This window comes from Neoarius graeffei, chromosome 11, assembly GCF_027579695.1.
Source record: "Neoarius graeffei isolate fNeoGra1 chromosome 11, fNeoGra1.pri, whole genome shotgun sequence".
Lineage (NCBI taxonomy): Eukaryota > Metazoa > Chordata > Actinopteri > Siluriformes > Ariidae > Neoarius > Neoarius graeffei.
In genome coordinates, this window is record NC_083579.1 from 63,606,932 (window position 1) to 63,627,733 (window position 20,802).

The 20,802-nt window shown below is 41.5% G+C and overlaps 1 protein-coding gene across 1 annotated transcript in view; it reads right to left on the reverse strand.

The window, feature by feature from the left end:
• Positions 1-2,827: 2,827 nt before the first annotated feature.
• tmx4 (thioredoxin-related transmembrane protein 4) overlaps positions 2,828-20,802 on the reverse strand; it is a 45,370-nt gene continuing 27,395 nt past the window's right edge. The window contains exons 4-8 of the mRNA XM_060934565.1: positions 20,134-20,262; positions 19,947-19,992; positions 14,242-14,343; positions 13,714-13,777; positions 2,828-5,713 (exon numbers count right to left, since the gene is read on the reverse strand). Of these exons, the coding sequence (XP_060790548.1) occupies positions 5,481-5,713; positions 13,714-13,777; positions 14,242-14,343; positions 19,947-19,992; positions 20,134-20,262 (574 nt within the window). The 3' untranslated portion in view covers positions 2,828-5,480. The remainder of the gene's footprint in view (positions 5,714-13,713; positions 13,778-14,241; positions 14,344-19,946; positions 19,993-20,133; positions 20,263-20,802) is intronic.

A 20,802-nucleotide genomic window follows, 5' to 3' on the forward strand; every position in this document is an offset into this window, starting at 1 on the left:
CTGTCTCTCCCTCTGCAGCATTTCACAGAAATCAACAGCTCACCTATAAATAATTAACTCCAAAAACTTTGGGAAGTTTCATAATAAATGTTTATCTACTGAGGGCTGACGTACAGTTCCTTGAAAAAGTATTCATACCCCTTGAACTTTTTCACATTTTTCCACCTTACAACCACAAACTTAAAAGTTTTTTTTTTATTGAGATTTTATGTGACAGACCAACACAGAGAAGCATATAATTGTGAAGTGAAAAAAAAAAGATAAAATGGTCAAAATTTTAAACAAATAAAAATTTGAAAAATGTGGTGTGCATTAGTATTCAGCCCCCCTGCGTCAACACTTTGTAGAGCCACCTTTTGCTGCAATTACAGCTGCAAGTCTTTTGTGGTATGTCTCTACCAGCTTTGCACATCTAGACACTGAAATTTTTGCCCATTCTTCTTTGCAAATAGCTCAAGCTCAGCCAGATTGGATGGAGAGCGTCTGTGAACAGCAATTTTCAAGTCTTGCCACAGATGCTCAATGGGATTTAGGTCTGGACTTTGACTGGGCCATTCTAACACATGAATGTTCTTTGATCTAAACCATTCCATTGTAGCTCTGGCTGTATGTTTAGGGTCATTGTCTTGCTGGAAGGTGAATCTCCTTCCCAGTCTCAAGTCTTTTGCAGCCTCCAACAGGTTTTCTTCCAGGATTGCCCTGTATTTAGCTCCATCCATCTTCCCATCAACTCTGACCAGCTTCCCTGTCCCTGCTGAAGAAAAGCATCCCCATAGCATGATGCTGCCACCACCATGTTTCACAGTGGGGATGGTGTGTGCAGGGTGATGAGCAGTTTTAGTTTTCCGCCACACATAGCGCTTTGCATTTAGGCCAAAAAGTTCAACTTTGGTCTCATCTGACCAAAGCACCTTCTTCCACATGCTTGCTGTGGTCCCCTACATGGCTTCTGGCAAACTGCAAACGGGACTTCTTATGCCTGTCTTTCAACAATGGCTTTCTTCTTGCCACTCTTCCAAAAAGGCCAGATTTGTGGAGTGTACGACTTATAGTTGTCCTGTGCACAGATTCTCCCACCTGAGCTGTGGATTTCTGCAGCTCCTCCAGAGTGATCATGGGCCTCTTGGCTGCTTCTCTGACCAGCGCTCTCCTTGCTCACTCTGTCAGTTGAGGTGGACGGCCAGGTCTTGGTAGGTTTGCAGTTGTGCCATACTTTTTCCATTTTTGAATGATGGATTGAACAGTGCTTCTTGAGATGTTCAGAGCTTGGGATATTTTTTTATAACCTAACCCTGCTTTAAACTTCTCCAGAGCTTTATCCCTGACCTGTCTGGTGAGTTCTTTGGTCTTCATGATGCTATTTGTTCTTCAGTGTTCTCTAACAAACCACTTCAGAGAACAAGTGTATTTATGCTGAGAGTAAATTACACACAGTAGGACTCTATTAACTAATTAGATGACTTCTGAAGGCAATTGATTGCACTGGATTGTATTTAGAGGCATCAGAGTGCAGGGGGCTGAATACTAATGCACACCACATTTTTCAGATTTTTACTTGTTTAAAATTTTGAAGACCATTTATCATTTTCATTTCACTTCACAATTATGTGCTACTCTGTGTTGGTCTATCACATAAAATCTCAATAAAAAACTTTTAAGTTCGTGGTTGTAAGGTGGAAAAATGTGAAAAAGTTCAAGGGGTATGAATACTTTTGCAAGGCACTGTAGCTGTAGAGTGTTAAACCATGTGAAAGGGTCCATGCATATGTTGAACAACCCACACTGTTTGAATAAAAATCAATACCACATGTTGTCTGTGGGCGGCCCGGTGGTGTAGTGGTTAGCGCTGTCGCCTCACAGCAAGAACGTCCGGGTTTTCTGTGCGGAGTTTGCATGTTCTCCCCGTGTCTGCGTGGGTTTCCTCCGGGTGCTCCGGTTTCCCCCACAGTCCAAAGACATGCAGGTTAGGTTAACTGGTGGCTCTAAATTGACCGTAGGTGTGAATGTGAGTGTGAATGGTTGTCTGTGTCTATGTGTCAGCCCTGTGATGACCTGGCGACTTGTCCAGGGTGTACCCCGCCTTTCGCCTGTAGTCAGCTGGGATAGGCTCCAGCTTGCCTGCGACCCTGTAGAACAGGATAAAGCGGGTAGAGATAATGAGATGAGATGTTGTCTGTGTAATAATAATAATAATAAATAAAAATGAACCCAACAACCTTGCATTAGGGCCTTCATATAAAATCATCTTCATGCAAAAAGGAAAAGGCAATCGAGAGAACGAACCCATTACAACTGACAACGTGTGATTAAAAGAGTAATTCTTAATCGGGTTAATACGAACATATTTTCTCAGGAGGGAAGAGTTCCCTCTGAGAACATCCTGCACCACATTGCTGTGTAGGTTGTAGGCTGTTAATATTCCTGGCGGTTTAGATCCTTCTTGCTATATAGCCTCCTCTGCAGCTTTACGTAACAGTATTGCAGTGCTCTCTCATCTCTCTCTCTGTATTCCACACATCATGAGTTCAGAGGACGTTGTATAAACTTCCATCTAACTTTAAATCAACAGAGGGAAAGAAAAAAAGGGTGGAAAATAAGTATAATAATTTACAATTCATTTTTCAAGTAATTACCTTTTAGCTACAAACTTTTAACATAAATTTCAACCATGCAATTAGAATTAAGAGTTGAAGAGAAAAAAAAAATTCTCACTGAAGCCATACAATACTGCTTTGACCCGACTGTCTGTTTAATCTCAAATATTGCAATGACTTCAATGTGTGCGTACGTGTGTGTTTTGGTGTAGTATAAAGATAGACACAAAAAACATGATTAACAGTTTATAGTCCAAATTAACAGTCAATTGTATAAAATGACAGCATGTCATAGCATCACTCAAACATTGCATAATTTATGTCAATTAAGTCCTCCAGAATTACTGGAAGTGGACATAATCATCATCATCATCATCATCTACCAAATTCTAAAATTCCTTCATTCAATTCAAATGTTCATTGCTTTAAAAATAACTTCCCCATATTTTGCAAAAAAACCCACAACACATCCTAATCCAATACACACAACATCCACAAATACCCAGTAAATATTTGAGACAGTGCTTTTTTTTTTTTTAAAGCATTACCTTTTCCACATAGGAGGCTTGTGCGATACACATTACACACTGCTATACTACCAGACCTGCCAACCTTTACACCTTTTCTTCATAGCAGCTCCACAATTTAACACCAGAATACGCTAGTATGAGTCATCACTTACATACATGCCAGCAAAGCAGTCTTTTTCTCCCCCAGTAAAACTGGAGATGAGCCAATTGACATTAATCTGAACTGATTTGAAAACACCCGTGCAAATTTCCAATATCAAAATAGCCCCATATCAGAATCCCCTAAAATCCACCATCCAGTTTGGTTCCCCTCCCTTCATGATTTCAACTGCAGGTGTTCGCTGGATTCCGACTCCCATTTGCTGGTACACAGCAGGCACACTGATGCTGCATATTCAATATTATTCAAGATTTGCGTTGCTTTTGTTGAGAACATAAGATATTATGGGCGGCATGGTGGCGTAGTGGTTAGCACTGTTGCCTCACAGCAAGAAGGTTCCGGGTTCGAACCCAGTGGCCGGCGAGGGCCTTTCTGTGTGGAGTCTGCATGTTCTCCCAGTGTCTGCGTGGGTTTCCTCCGGGTGCTCCAGTTTCCCCCAAAGACATGCAGTTAGGTTAATGTAGGGCGGCCTTGGGCTGAAGTGTCCTTGAGCAAGGTACCTAACCCCTGACTGCTCCCCAGGTGCTCTAGTGTAGCTGCCCACTGCTCTGGGTGTGCGCGCGCGTACACACGTGTGTTCACTGCTTCAGATGGGTTAAATGCAGAGGATGAATTTCACAGCGCATGTGACAAAGATTTCTTCTTCTATTATTAGAAATAAGCTACTGTGGTGCACAAATGCATGCGAAGGTGAATCGGATTCTGCCAGATTGAGCAAAATACCACACCAACACCAAGTCTTCAGATCATGAGATAAAGTTTGGCATCATTGTAATGGTCCTTGTTTTCTTTTCGTGTAGTTCTGCAGATTACAGCATAGAACAGTTAAGGGAAAATATAAAAGCCCTGGAACCTACCAAGAGAATAGCAGTAAATATGCAGCACTGCTGTGCTTAGTTCGTAACACGTGTGCACGAAGGAATGTCGGATTCTGCTGGGGAGAATTCAGCTCAACAGCAGCATGCAGTTCCTGACTGCACAGCTGAGGATATTACTGCACCATTCCCTACCCTCCTTAAACCTAAAATGCTTGGTTTCCTGTTGGTTCTGGATGGCAAACGGTGACTCACAAGTAGGGAAAAGATCTATCACACAAGTCTACATACAACAAAAGTAATGGCCTGACGTCACCATTGTTTACGGAGTATTGCATACTGTATGGTAAACTACATGGTCTCAATTTTCAATTAAGCTAACGAATGCATAAGACCTATTCGCAGCGCTAGGCCATTAAGACTACATAATAAGCAGATTTGTTTTAATACTTAGACATGGAACAACTCAAAGCACCATACAGAGTTGAGGTTCTCAATGTGGTTCAAACAGGTTTGCAAAGCACAATCGGGGGGGGGGGGGGGGGGGGGGGCTGTGGTTTTCTAGTTTTGTTATAGTAGTAGAAGCCAGAATCCACCTATTATGCCTAGAAATAATGTCAGCTGGATTCTGGGGATAGGGAGAACAACAAAAAAAAAAAAAAAAAAAAAAAAAACCTCCTCTGTATCCAATTACATAAACTTATACACACTTTTTTTTAATTGTCTGTTTGTAAAATAAACCTGCTGAGTTAAAAGGGTCCCTGACTGATAAAACTTTGAAAATCCCCGATGTTGAGCATCTCGCTGACGATCTAATTCACGGTGACGATTCTCCTCATACTCTGCATCCGATGCCTTCAGTCACATTCACTGAAAGCTTTTACAAAAGCAGTTTTATACCCTGGAATGTAAAAAGCATGTACTTGTAGCTGTTGCAACTAAAAAAGTTTAAAAAAAAAAAACACCACAAAATGGCGTAAACAAAAAGCATTCCATTTGCAACATTAATGGCATATGGACATCCTAAATGCAAAATACAAATATTAAACAGGTTTTTGGAGCCTTCTTAAAATCTATCACATTTTATATTATTTTTCTTTTTAAGAGCATTACAGTCACTTGCTGTATGATTGATCCTTGGCAATAGTTTTGTTTATAAGCAAATATTATTTTAAAGGTTTCTCCTAATTTACACACACAAAATACTGAAACCCACAGGTGAGGTTTGACAGAAACAGGGACGGGCTGAATAAAATCGAGAACACTGACTAGGAAAGAGGAGACAAGTGTTCAGCTCTTACAGTGCTGGATTCAGCTTTGCTGTGGGAGTTTCTGTATTTGTGTAAAACTCTATTTGAGATTTCCAGCCTGTGCAGAAGTGTTATGTGGTCTCGGGACTGTTTGGACCCTGAGGTTTCCTCTTCCTCACGGAGGCCTCTGTAGATTGCTCACTGCTGCCAGCTGCAGCTTCAGTGCCAGGGCTTCCTTCCTCCTCGGTGAACTCCTCCTCTCCAGACACCAGCTCACTCTCATTATCCAGGTCAGATGCGTGCTTCTCTTCAGTCAGGGTGTCGTCTACTTCGTCCTCAGAGCCTTCATCTTTCTGAAGTATAACTAGACAGGCAGAGATATAAGAGTATAGGATGAATAGTGGGACTGCATTTCTATAAGCAGAGGTGTCAACATTGAGAGGGGAAGAAGAAAGAAAAAGAAAAAAAAAAAAAAAAAAACCCTAGTGGTTCCACACTAGCAAAATAAAACAGTGATCTTTAACTACAGTCTAGGTTTATACACAACTAGCTATAAGTGGGTATATAAGCTTACTTTTATATAAAAAGTACATGCTTGCTTTATTTATGATTAGTACAAAATTAAAGACCATATTCAGTCTGTAGTTTGATCCGCATCAAGTGACACGACAGTTTCTACAACTGAAAGTAATAGACAGTGATAAAATACACTAGTGCATCTAAAAAAATTAGAATACCATGAAAAAGTTTTCATAATTTAATTCAAAAAGGTAAACTTTCATATATTCTATATTTATTACATGTAAAGTGAAATATTTAAAGCCTTTTTTGTTTTAATTTTGATGATTATGGCTTATAGCTCATGAAAATCAGAAATTCGGTATCTCAAATTATTAGAATATTCCCCAAGATCAATCAAAAAAAGGATTTACAAGACCGAAATGTCCAACTTCTGAAAAGTATATTCATTTACACACTCAATACTTGGTTGGGGCTCCTTTACCATGAATTACTGCATCAATGCGGTGTGGCATGGAGGTGATCAGTCTGTGGCACTGCTGAGGTGTTATTGAAGCCCAGGTTGCTTTGATAGTGGCCTTCAGCGTATCTGTATTTTTGGGTCGGGTGTTTCTCATCTTCCTCTTGACAATACCCTGTAGATTCTCTATGGGGTTCAGGTCAGGCAAGTTGGCTGGCCAATCAAACACAGTAATATCATGGTCAGCAAACCATTTGGTATTAGTTTTGGCACTGTGGGTAGGTGCTAAGTCCTGCTGGAAAAGGAAATCAGCATCTCCAAAAAGCTCGTCAGCAGATGGAAGCATGAAGCGCTCTAAAATCTCCTGGTAGATGGCTGTGTTGACTTTGGACTTGATAAAATACAGTGGACCAACACCAGCAGATGACATGGCACCCCAAATCATCACAGACTGTGGAAACTTCACACTGGGCTTCAAACACCTTGGATTCTGTGCCTCTCCACTCTTCCTCCAGACTCTAGAACCATGATTTCCAAATTAAATGCAAAATGTACTTTCATCTGAAAAGAGGACTTTGGACCACTGAGCAACAGTCCATTTCTTTCTCTCTTTAGCCCAGATAAGACACTTCTGCCATTGTCTCTGGCTCAGGAGTAGCTTGATATTAGGAATGTGAAAGTTATCCCCTTTCTTGAAAATGTCTGTTCGTGATGGGTCTTGATACACTGACACCAGCCTCAGTCCACTCCTTGCGAAGCTCTCCCAAGTTCTTGAATCAACTTTTCTTGACAATCCTCTCAAGACTGCGGCCATCCCTGTTGCTTGTGCACCTTTTCCAGCCACCCTTTTCAGCAATGACCTTTTGTGGCTTACCCTCCTTCTGGAGGGCATCAGTGATCATCTTCCCCATGATTATGGTTGTGTGTACTGAACTAGACCGAGAGATACACTGTGTTCATACTGTTTTACTCAAACTCGAAATGAAATATTCTAATATTTTGAGATTTTTTTTTTTAAATGTTTTTGTACTGTATGCCATACTGATTAAAATTAAAATAGAAAAATGCTTGAAACATTTTAGTTTATGTGTAATGAGTCTATAATGTATAAATTTCACTTTCTTAAAACAATTGATGGAAAATATTGAACTTTTTCACAATATTCTAATTTTTTTAGATGCACTAGTATTTGATGATGTTTAACTGACCAAGATATGAGCATCAGTATAAAAATCTCAGTCTTTACACCTTCCCCCCAGGATTTTATCAAAGGGAAACAAAAAAATTAACTTCTGTCCAAAGTATAGTCGACATACTGAAAATTCAGAACACTTAAAGCTATACACTGCCTTTCAGATTTTTCAAGTGTAGGTCATAAAAAGAATTTTCTCCGACACCCAATTATTTTTGTTTAGTGGACCGAAAGCTACTGAATTCAAATCACAGACTTCCAATTTTATTTGTTTTTTTATACAAGTACAATTAATGAATTTAGGGCCATGTGGCCCTAAATTCTCTGCCATTTTTCCTGCTTCACCGTGATGCAATGCAAGATACTTTGTCATGCATTACATGGTGGGCTTTCCCCGTTCGTTCAAGGCATTGCGGGATACAAATTTGAAGCGGGAGAGAAAAATAGAAGACGCGAACGAAACATGAAAGACTGACTACAGTAATGGAAAGCGAAAGGAAAAGACGTTATGTTGCAAAGGAAAGGAAACACAGGACCAAACTAAAATATTGGCGGTCAGTGAGCACCTTGGTGTGATCAGCTGTTCAACGACAGAATGATGCAACGGTCAGTGCACGGTCAAAAGTAAGCATGTGCATGCTTACACAGACTTCTGTCTGCTTGACTGTGCAAAGTGCGCGATTTAATGCACATTATTTATTCAGGAATCCCCTCAAATTAAATAACTTCCCAGCCACAGAATGGCTTGATTTAAAATAAATAAATAAATAAACTACAGAAAAAAAGCATGCATCACAATGACCAAATTTCAGTGATTTTATGAAATCGAAAGGCCGTCTACTGTTAAATCTTATCGCTTCTCTCTCTGCTATCCCTGGTCACTGACTGTTCAGTCCTTTTCTGTGCTTTGAGCTACTCTGCTGTCTTTATGCCCGTGCTAATTCTGACTTTGTTGTGTCCCTTATCCGTCATGTCTTCTTTTGGTTGATTTGTCTCATTCCGTTTTGTCTTTTGTAATGCCATTAGTCTGTAAAGCGTCCTCGGGTTGGTGAAAGGCACTATATAAATTAAACTTCTTGTTGTTGAAAGATATTAAAATGGTGACACAGCACAATCCTCCCTGTGCTTTGCAGCTCCTACTTTTTTTTTTTTTAAAAAGTTCACAAATTCACAAGTCAAAGTTCACCTAGATAAAGTTGCTGCACTGCAGAGCAAAAAGTACTGCTACCAAAAACATGTCTTTTTGATTCCCCAAGTCCTTATCACCTTCACTGAACTGGCTTTTCCGCTGGGTGAAATTTTATTTCCCCATGTGGTCTGATTGCTGCTGCTTTAAGTGAAAAAGAAAAAAAGGGGGCAGAGTTTTCCATCAAACGCTTTAGTGTAGGTGTTGGCACCTCTGTATAAAGCCATAAGATAGAAATATTAAAAAATGTAATACAAGAACGAGGAAAAGAAACATTATATACAGTCCCATCCAATAGTATTGGAATGGCAAGGCCAATTCTTTTGTTATTATACACTGAAGACATTTCAGTTGGAGATCAAGACGAATGAGACTATAGATCAGAATTTGCAAAGAAATTCCAGAGGCCATTCCTGGACCAGCAGGAATAGCTCAAGTGACCTTGAGCAAGGCCCACTGCTCTGGGTGCATGCGCTCACATCCCCAAATGGGTTAAATACAGAGAAAAAAAAATTTCACTGTCCTCTAATGTACATGTGACGAACAAATACAGAGACGAGTCATAAAACTCCTGGAACCAAGATTAACCTCTACCAAAGAGATGAAAAGGCCAAGGTGTGGAGAAAGAAAGGATCTACTCATGATCCAAAACATGAGCTCATCAGTCAAGCACAGGACAGGAAGGGTCATGGCTTGGACTTGCATGGCTGCTTCTGGAACAGGCTCACTAATCTTTATTGACAATGGAGCTCATGATGGTATGAGCAGAATGAATTCAGAAGTCTATAGACACATTCTGTCTGCCAATTTACAGAGAACTACCTAATCTTACTGGGAGGAACTTCATCATGCAGCAAGACAATGAACCAAACCACACTTCCAAAACAAAGGACTTCATCAAGGGGGAGGAAGGTTTTACTGGCCAAAATCAATCCCAACTGAGCATACAGTTCACCTCCTGAAGGGAGTGGAGCGAGAAACACCCCAAAACAACAACTGAAAGAACCTGAAGTACAAGCCTGGAAAAGCATCACAAAAGAAGAATGCAACAGTCTGGTGAGGTCAGTGGGTTGCCAGGTTGATGTTTCAAGCATGAGATATGAAGCCAAATATACATGTTATTTACCAGCTGGGAGGTCCATATCGTGAAATACTGTGACCAAGGTCTTGAAAGTACTGACCGAGGCCCTTTGGGCCGAGGTCACGGTATTTGACCATACAGACCGACCTTAAGCTGGTAAATAATATATTTATTTATTTTTCTTCTTTACCAAACTCTAATAGAAAACAAGAGCGCCCGAAAGGGAAAACCGAGCCGAGCCGCCATTTTAAATCCTCATTTCACGGCTGTAATGCAAATGGCTTCCTCCTCGGTATACAAGTGTACTTCCATGGCAGGGGAGAAAAAAAAAAAAAAAAACCCTACATTTTGCCACCTATGTAGTCCCCTATTCATACAAAATTGAGTCATTCAGGATTCAGCCATGTTTTTGCTTGGCATTAGCAAGTTAAAGGTTTTTAGCTTTCTCCTGAAATGTTCCATTTTATTTCGTCTTCCTCAGGGTAGTAAAACTCGCTTTCGCTGTGAACACTGTCGTTATCGCTATCCATGCTGTAAAATTACCGTATTTTCTGGACTACAAGCCGCTACTTTTTTCCCAGGTTTTGAACCATGCGGCTTATACAAAGGTGCGGCTATTCTGTGGATTTTTCTTCCACCGCTAGGGGCGCTCTAACCAGAAGTAGAATCAAAAATAAGATAGACGAAAAATCAATGCAAAGAAGAATTAGCAGATCTTTAGCAGATAGAACACGCACGACAAATTACTAACTGGTAATTATTTTCAAATCCAGCAAAGATGATTAAAGTGACTTGTGGCTTCAAACACAGGAGAAATGAAGGTAAATAAATACCGGTTATTTTCTCTTGGTTCTGTTCCGTTTTAATCAGCAAAGTTGCTGCCGTGTTAAAAGGCACTGTTCGGAAAGAATCTGTTCAGGTACATACATGTACATTTACAGTACAAAATCGTTCTGTACATGCAGTAAATATCTAATTTTTCAACATAGATATCTGCGGCTTATAGCCCGGTGCGGCTTGTATATCTTTTTTTTAATTTTTTTTTTAAAATAGAGCGGATGCGGCTTATATACAGGTGCGCTCTATAGTCCAGAAAATACGGTAATGCTATTTTCCTGAGAAATGCTGGCAAAAATTTATAAGATTTCTGATAATCTTACAAATAAATCTTATAAAAAGATAAATGTTGAGAAAAAAAAAATGCTACCGTGTTTGTTGTTGCGAACGAGTGAGTCACCAGGGGTCCGTACGGACCCGCTCGCCAGCCAATCAGAGCACAGGATTTGATGGAAACCGCCCTGTGGGGGGAGTGTCATTTCCTTTACTTTAAGGCCATCAGTTCCTCTACTTTTGATCACCGAAAAATAGGTGGTCTGCCACAAAATATCCCAAGTTAGATGGAACATATCAGGAAATGAAAGCTGAAATTCTAAACCACTGTTTCATTCCATCTTTTGATCTCAAACCCAAATGTCTTGTGTATAGCCAAAAATAAATAAATAAAAATTAAATAAAATTTTAAAGCTATACAGCCTTTCGATTTCATAAAATCAGTGAAATTTACTTCCCTCTGAAATTTGATTACTGTGAGATGTTTATTTCTGCAATATCTCAAAAACAGGTCATTCTGTGGATGGGAAGAAGTTGATTTGAGCGGATTCCCGAGCAATTGTGCATGAAATTGCTCGCTTCACGCAGTCAAGCAGACAGAGGAAATCCCGTGTGCGCATGCGCAGGTTTACCTCCTTTTGGGTTTTATGGCAGCTGGCATCCAGTGTTGCATTACTGCCATCTATAGGTTTATCTTGACTGTACACTGACAGTTCCATCATTCTGTCGCTAAATGAACAGCTGATCACACCGAGGTGCTCGCTGACAGCCGATATTTATTAGTTTGGTCCTGCATTTCCTTTCCTTCGCAACAATGTCTTTTCTTCTCGCTTTCCGTTACTGTAGTCGGTCTTTCACGTTTCATTCACGTCCTCCATTTTTCTCTCCTGTATCAAATTTGTCCCCCACAGTGCCTTGTGCGAACAGGGAAAGCCCACCACGTGATGCATGACGTAGTATCTTGAACTGGGTCATGGTGAAGCGGGGGGGGGGGATTTAGAGCCATGTGGCCCTAAATTCATTAAAGGAGAACTGAAGTCATTTTTAAAAACTTGCTTTATTTTTTAATTAACGTGTTATTCAATTACGTTTTCGGTTTTAGTAACCTTATATCGTGACTTGTATTGGCAACTAATTGCAGTTAAATATTATACTTATCGGTCTATTTGGTCCACGGCAGGCGTCGCTTATCCACGCGATCTTCACGAGACTTGTGCGAGACTTCGAAACGTGAAGTGTCAGCCAGGTGTCAGTGCCGCCATTTTGAAAACTGTTTCCCAAACGAAATATTGCACAAAAACGAGTTTAAATGACGATTACTGCCTACTTTTTTTTCAAGCTTTCCTGATTGCTATCAAAACAAACAAAACTTCCAGCTTGATTACATCAGCATTCGAAAAAGAGGGCGCGCGTCTTTTGGCAACGTTGGTAGCTGTCAGTCACTTTGATTTCCGCTGTACGTTTTACTTCCGTCCTACGATGTCCCGCACAGGTCTCAACGAATGTCGTTTACGGCCATTGCTTTGACATACGGACTGATATTACAGAGCATATTTCAAACACAACTTGCTATAGCAGCGACAAAATAGCGATCAAAAATGCATTCCGATATTTAATAAAATGAGAAATAGAATTTTGATTAAAAAAAAAAAAAAAAATTTGCCTTCAGTGCTCCTTTAACTGCTCCATAAAAAAAAAAAAAAAAAAAAAAAAAAAGGCACCCATAATTAAATTTGAAGTCTGTGATTCAAATTCAGTAGCTTTTGGTCCACTAAACAAAAATAATTGGGTGCCAAGAAAAATTCTTTTTAGGACCTAAACTTGAAAAATCTGAAAGGCAGGCTGCTTTTAACATGAAACAAAAAATTACCTGATCATGCTAGAAATAAATAAAAATCATACAAAAAGCTTTACATGAGTACCAGTGGCACAACCAGAACATGTACTTGTAAAATAATATTCACTAAATCCAATAAGAGCTGAGATTTTAAAGGAACAGTCCACCGTATTTCCATAATGAAATATGCTCTTATCTGAATTGAGACGAGCTGCTCCGTACCTGTCCGAGCTTTGCGCGACCTCCCAGTCAGTCAGACGCAGTCAGACGCGCTGTCACTCCTGTTAGCAATGTAGCTAGGCTCAGTATGGCCAACGGTATTTTTTGGGGTTGTAGTTAGATGCGACCAAACTCTTCCGCGTTTTTCCTGTTTATATGACCAGTGATATGAAACAAGTTCAGTTACACAAATTGAAACGTGGCGATTTTCTATGCTATGGAAAGTCCGCACTATAATGACAGGCGTACTAACACCTTCTGCGCGCTTCGGCAGCACATTGATACGGAGCTCAGACATCAATGCGCTGCCGAAGCGCGCAGAAGGTGTGCCACTGGTACTCATGTAAAACAGGAAAAACGCGGAAGAGTTTGGTCGCATCTAACTACAGCCCCAAAAAATACCGTTGGCCATACTGAGCCTAGCTACATTGCTAACAGGAGTGACAGCGCGTCTGACTGACTGGGAGGTCGCGCAAAGCTCGGACAGGTACGGAGCAGCTCGTCTCAATTCAGATAAGAGCATATTTCATTATGGAAATACGGTGGACTGTTCCTTTAACATCAGGTTGAGTTAACTGCTGGATTTAAAAGGCCTTGCATTTCCATTTTTTAATTTAGGTCTGGACGAGTCTTGATGTATAGCATATTTGGCAAAATGACAATCCAAAAATGGATACAGCTTTACCAAGAGCAGAAAAATAGCTCCCTGCAATTAAACCATCATTTAAAACTGTGGTCCAAATTACATTATCCATCTCACCAGTCTTATCCTCTTTGTACTTTGGCCTAGATGGGCAAATGCAGTCTGCGATCAGCACCAGCATCTGTTAGAAACGCAGAGAAAATTTAAGAGTACTGGCAAAAGTTTTCTACAACGCAAGGTTCTAGTTCCACCCACTTTATTCCCAAACGTGCTGTACAATAGATAAGGATTACACAACCAAGAGTTGTATAACGCTTTTGCTGAACACCTTTATTTTCTTACATAATTCCTAATGACGCAAGTCATTATCTCTTTACCACTGGTAGCAGAATGATCAGAACATTAGAATTGAGAAAAAGTCATGTACAATTTCTTTCTAATGTTAATGTAGAGGAAAATTATTTAATAATAATTAAAAAGCAGGTGTGGGGGGGGAAGCGCACCCCACATACACCACCTTTTAAAAATGCACTTTTACGGGTGCGTGGAACATTTATACATGAAACACTTTCGCTAAACAATGGGCCCACACGGCATCGGTGTCATTCTTTCACCAAGCTGGATTTAGGTAGTTTTTTTACTTACCAGGCCAAGGAGAAGGCCCAGGAACAGCGTGACAATGGCAAAGATTACATAAGAGCCCCATGACGGAATGCCAACAGTGTTGGTTAGGTACGTGTGGATTTGCTGAATTGGATAAAAAGATACCCAGAATGATTTCCTGATACAAAAACTTCCAACAAAAATCACCATATTTCAAGCTATGTAATACTGCAAACCAAGCAAAAAAGGTGTAGAGGTGCAATTCTCCCATGCACAAATATAGATCATGAAACTACACAGTTTTCAGTTTACGCAGATTCTCCCCTTGACTTATGTCTTACTTCTGACTTGCACGCTATGAAGGCAGTTCTGTGCTTTGGGCAGAGCAAACCCAAAACCTGGTAACAGCTTATGTAAAGGACACTTGCGCGTATTCTTCCCTGCAATTATGTACTTTTCAACTACTCACTTCTAAGAGCTGTAATAAATCAAGTTCCACCTCATGGCAAAACACCATATTGCTTTTAAGTCAGTGGTACGTCTACTTTTAACATTATTATACATGTACAAATAAAAGTTTAAAAATTTCTAAAATGTGTGTACCATTTGTTTTAAAACTACAATAACATTCCTTGTAACCTTATATTAAACAGGTAAAAAAAAAAAGTTTTACACCACATGGTGTTGTGAACAAGCCTGGTAAATTAGTTTAATTCGAATAAAACAACAGTTGGGCGGCACGGTGGTGTAGTGGTTAGCGCTGTCGCCTCACAGCAAGAAGGTCCTGGGTTCGAGCCCCGGGGCCGGCGGGGGCCTTTCTGTGTGGAGTTTGCATGTTCTCCCCGTGTCCGCGTGGGTTTCCTCCGGGTGCTCCGGTTTCCCCCACAGTCCAAAGACATGCAGGTTAGGTTAACTGGTGACTCTAAATTGACCGTAGGTGTGAATGTGAGTGTGAATGGTTGTCTGTGTCTATGTGTCAGCCCTGTGATGACCTGGCGACTTGTCCAGGGTGTACCCCGCCTTTCACCCGTAGTCAGCTGGGATAGGCTCCAGCTTGCCTGCGACCCTGTAGAAGGATAAAGCGGCTAGAGATAATGAGATGAGATGAGAAAACAACAGTTAAGATGAACATAAATAGGACCAACTTTCTGGTATGCTTTGATCCTAAATGCATGCACTGCCTTCACTTGTACTCATGAGAGAGTCGGAAAGACGGAGAAGAGCCAAGTGAAAAGACGACAGACAGTCACGAGTACTTGGACCTGGTCCGGACATACTGGGGCTCACGGGCGTGCAGTTCGTCGAGTGATTTCATCTCAACCATGAAGCCATCATCCACCTGTGCAGACTCCTGGGTGAACAGCTTTCTAAGCACAGTAATCACGTGTTCTAGCTGACGTCACCATCATTACACCATAATCATCTATACTTGAACTTGAGCCCCATTTTGACCAATAGCAGAGCGCTACCCATTCGCTGAACAGTTTAACTAATAGCCGGAGGCGAAGTGGCCAAGTGGTTAGAGCGCTTGACCACTAAGCGAATGGTCCCCGGTTCGAGCCTCGGCTCGACGGGGATCTGGGGCTCGCTCCCTGTCCACCCAGCAGTGAATGGGGACCTGGTGGAAACACTGGGGGAAGAAAGGCGGCGAGGAAAGGAACTGGCCACCCTACCTCACTATGCCGATGGCCCAGGACAAGTGCGCTCTCTAACAGGCACTCCCCCAATGTACGAATCGTATATGGGACCCTCTCTTCTTCTTCTTAACTAATAGACAGTACTTTGGAAGAGGGAGGAGTATAGAGAGCGTGCACGTGAAGTCACGAGGTCACGTGATATTTGTTTATCTGCCATCTTGGACGGCATGGGCGCATAGAACTTAGACGAACCCGTTCTAATTATCAAGTGTGTGGGAGTAGATCTTTCGAGAATGGTTATATCTTGTTCAGCATTTGGTTGTACCAATAGACAGGGCCAAAAGGAGGGCCTGTCATTTTATAGATTCCCCGCAGACGAGGAAAGACGCGCAAAATGGGCGTCCGCTGTGCGAAGAGAAAACTGGTATCCCAGTTCTACCAGCCAAATTTGTAGTGAACACTTCATATCAGGTAGGTGTAATCTAATTCAATACTCCTAGTACATCTGCCAAGTTGATTTTCGGATTGAATGATAACTGCATAGTCGGTGATTTGTGATTTTTTTTTTTTCAGACAAAAACACACATATTTACAACCCTGTCATTATCTGGAACTGAGTTTAGATTTCGAACATTCTTACGATAAAATGTCCTGCATAGTCTCTATCATAGACGTCTTAATGCCACTTACCTGTGAGGTTATCAAGTAGACATTCTTCTTCGGAACCTTCCAGAGGTATAGTTGGGATACCCATCCCGCAACAAAATATTTATAAGCTTCCAGGCTCTTGTAAGCTTTGAGGGCTTTGCCAGTGTAACACGATTCACGATTAACGAGAAAATTGTAAATGTCGTGGTAGGCCAGATCGGGCAAATCGCCGGCACCGCAGCTCCGAATTTCCCTGAACAAGGATTGCGGCAAGTTGTACGGATCTGCAATCCCCAACCTGGAACACTTTTCCACGTAACGCTGCCTCACGTCACCTTCAAGATGCTGACCAAACTTAGACAAGTTATCGCGCGATGTAGATGGGGTATTTTCCGAATTTTCTTGGGGATTACTCCCTGGATCCATTACGCTCGCGCAAGGTAAACAATCCTGAAGCCGTCCAATATGGCGGAGTAAACACGGACGGGTCACGTGACTGCACATCCTCTATACATGTATATGATTACTGTACAGTGGCAGTTCGTCAGGAGGCAATGCCTGATTGAGATTTTAGAAGAAAATTGTAAAATACAGTATGTAAATAACACCATTTAGTTTGACATTCTCGGAGTCTTTCATATGTTTAGATGGTAACACGGGGTTTACTGGCCAGTGTTTTTATTATGATGCGTAATCTTACGCTTGTCTTTTCCTGTCAGCAATTTTCTGACTTTAATTGACAATGGTTTCTAGGTACAGAGGCCAGATGATGCATGTTCGGTCTGTGGCTGAGACTTGTGCAAGTGTTGCTTTGAACAAGCAGGCCCTTAGGTCAGCTGATTGTCATCATTTGTTTTTATCCTGTAGTCAGATGCATTTACAAGACCATCTGTGTGCGCGTGCATGCGTATGCACGCTGCATAAGGGGTGTTCACACGGCAACTTTTACTCCGGTGTAGCACCAGGGCTGCCCCGGTAGAGCGTTCACACGGTACAAAGTTATACCGGTGTAGCCCCTGAAAGCTGCTTAAACCGGTGCAAATCTAACCCTGCTCGGGAGGTGGTTTAAGAAATTTACTCCGGAGTAAATGCTAGTTTGCGGGGCAGCACCGATATAAAATGGGACGTCTGAACGCTACAGGGTAGACTCGCTACGCGTGAAGAGAGTTGATTACATACGGGCATTGCATAATTTGCATCCTGGTATTTTGCGCTTCCAAAATGGCGAATATCAACAACAGAACTGCGCGTCTTCCAGTGTTGCCAGATTGGGCAGTTTTAAGTGCATTTTGGCAGATTTGAACACCTTTTGGGCTGGAAAACGTCAGCAGTATCTGGCAACACTGGTGTCTTCATCCACGGTGTTTTCCCGGTGCTTGGTGATGCCATGACAACCGGGAAAAGGAAGTACATTTTCACGCATGCGCATATTTCATTTCCGCATTATTACTATCGTATAGCACGGTCGCAAAAACTGCCGTGTGAACGCAAGTGGGGCTGCATCGGTGCTAACACGCTTCTCTCTAGTAAGCAGGTTTGTGACGTGTGAACGCTCCACAAAATTTACACCGGTGTAAGATATATCGCAACAAAATACATCGGTGCAGCATCGGTGCAAATATGTGCCGTGTGAACACCCCTATAGTCTGCCTCCTCAGTGAACTTCGCCACCAGCCGGTACTGATTACTAACGCATTTTTAATAGTACTGTAGGCTACGCAGCACGAGTTCGAGCGTGGACATTGGAACATGCATTTTGTTGAACCTTTTCCTCAACAGTGCATTTTTATTAATGATCGTGTTCATTTTTTGGAGGGGTTTACATCCTACACAGAAACTAATGCCTTCCTTTGAAGCGACTCGTAACATAGCCAAGCTCTCTTTTTGCATTTATTTTCAAACTCAGAGTCTGGTTCATGGTTTAAACGGATTTCAATGACATTCACGTGGTAAAAGACCATGAGGGTGTGACTCAGTCTACTGCCATTTTAAATAAAATAAAATAAAAAAAATCACACCTTCATTCAGAAGGGATGTGCGATAGCTGGGATCAGAGAGTGTAGGGGAGAATGTGCGTAACTGGTAGTGAAAACTAATTGTTGTAAGCACAGAGACCACTGCACTTTGCGGTGTCTTGACAACATGACAAACTGCATTTTTGAAAAATCAATGACTTAATATGCATTATAAGTGACAACAGGAACCAATGTGTGGATGTTCCACAACATTAAATGCAACAACAAATGGGTAAAATGTACCAGTTAATCATGAGCAAATTGCTGTGGTATGGAGCACTTGCATGTGATGTCACAGCCGATCCAGATTGTGACAGACGCCATCTTGTCGGTCAAACGCCATTTTCCGCCTTCTACTTCTACCTTTTCTTCTGGAAAACCCTACTATATACAATTCTACTACAACAGCTGCAGCTACAAGCTCTCCCTACCTGTGCACGTTTATGTTTTTTGTGTGTATTTTTGCGTGTTGTTCGTCTGTACCAGACTTCAATATCCACTACAACCGTATGGACTTACTGGACATGGGTTTCTAGCAGAAAATGACGGTTTGTAGCGATTTCAATCGCATTCACAACATTCCGGACGAGATAGCGAGACCAGCGGGGTCTCCGTGGATTGTTATCGGAAGCAAAGCGAAGGAGGCGGCGTCGGGAGTGGACGCAAAAGCGAGGCTGCAGGCAGAGCCGGCCTGTTGACTAAGCTCAGAAAACAGCCACTCAAACCTCCACTGCCAAGCCTCTACCTCTCCAATGCCAGATCCATGGTAAACAAGATAGACGATTTGGAATTACAGCTGGAATTACCTTATTCTATAATCGGCTGGTCAGTGTTACACTTAATACTTAAGTGACTTACCCATCCAATGAGGATTATTTTCTTGTTTACAAGATGCCACATCTGAGTCGCTGACAAATCCTGAATTTCTGTAAAGACAACTGTCCAGAGATTTATAAGCACGCAGCGCTTCACCACTGAACAGCGAGGGAAAGTTGATGAGGTAATTATACACGTCCGGGTATTCCGCTGGCAGTTCAATATCCACTGACACGGTCAGGAAAACTACGTCCGGTAAGCCATAAGGGTCACTAATCTGTAGATCGTTTATTTTAGACATATATCTAGTTATCTATTCATTAGAAAAATGAGCCGTGTAGTCCGTCGGTTGAAATTGATCCATTCTGTACACGAGTGCAGCAGTATTCAGCTGTGTTTTTTACCGACAAGATGGCGGCTGTGTACTTTCCGGTCACGTGACTACAAGATCTCTATAGGAGGAAAAAAAAAAAAAAACCCCACTTCAGGACATGCCGTTACAGCGCAATAATCCACTTCACATTTGAGCTGCATCACACCACCCGGTCATTGCCCTGCCCCCCCATAACAGCATGCCTGATTGTTTTTCTTTACGTTACATACAGTAAACATCCAATAAAATACATCATACCCGTATCCACACGGACAGCCGGAAGAGACCAGCCATTCCTGACATCCTGCAATTAAAAACAAAACCTAGTTCAACAATAGAGATAAGAACAACAAAAATGGCTTCAGATTAGTTCTCTTGAGTCGCCAAGACCCTTTGAGTGCTGAACACATCTAACTGAAGATACGCAGAGAAAGAAGAGTGTTACAAGATAGATGAAGGCGATTTCCATCCTGGCAGCGGCTCCACAGATTCCCACTTTTTTTGAACAATGTATGCTTGGATATCCTCAATGGTCCGTGATGACATGTATCTTCTAAAACTTCCATCTTTAGCACTGCAATAGACAGGAGATGAGCACTTGACCACAGAATATTAAACAAGGTGTGATTATATTCCACAAAGAGGCAGTCAAACCGATATAAACCGAAAACAAAGCAGACTGATGACTGATTGCTCTCCTAAGGATAGCGAAGCAATGATGTATTGTTTCTACACTCTGAACACACTGGCCCTCATTTATCAACCTAGCACAGAAACCAGCGCGGATCTGAGCAGAGAAATCATCGTACAACAGGGTTCACTTGTGATTCATGAAAGGTTCGTATCTCGGCAATCACAGTGTATGAATGATCGGATGTTGATCGATGCGGCGACTGAAAACCATCATCATTTACATAATCATGCCCTTAAATATTCTCCATTTAGAGGCTGCGCCCCTAGACTTTACGACATGGAGAGACGCAACACAGCCAAAAAGAGAAACTCTTCTCTCTTCCGAAATAGAAGCGCCAACATCAAGTCCAATTGAATTAATTATTTCTATTTGGCAGCCTGAAACGTGGCAACATAAGAAGTCATAAAGAATGGAAAGAAA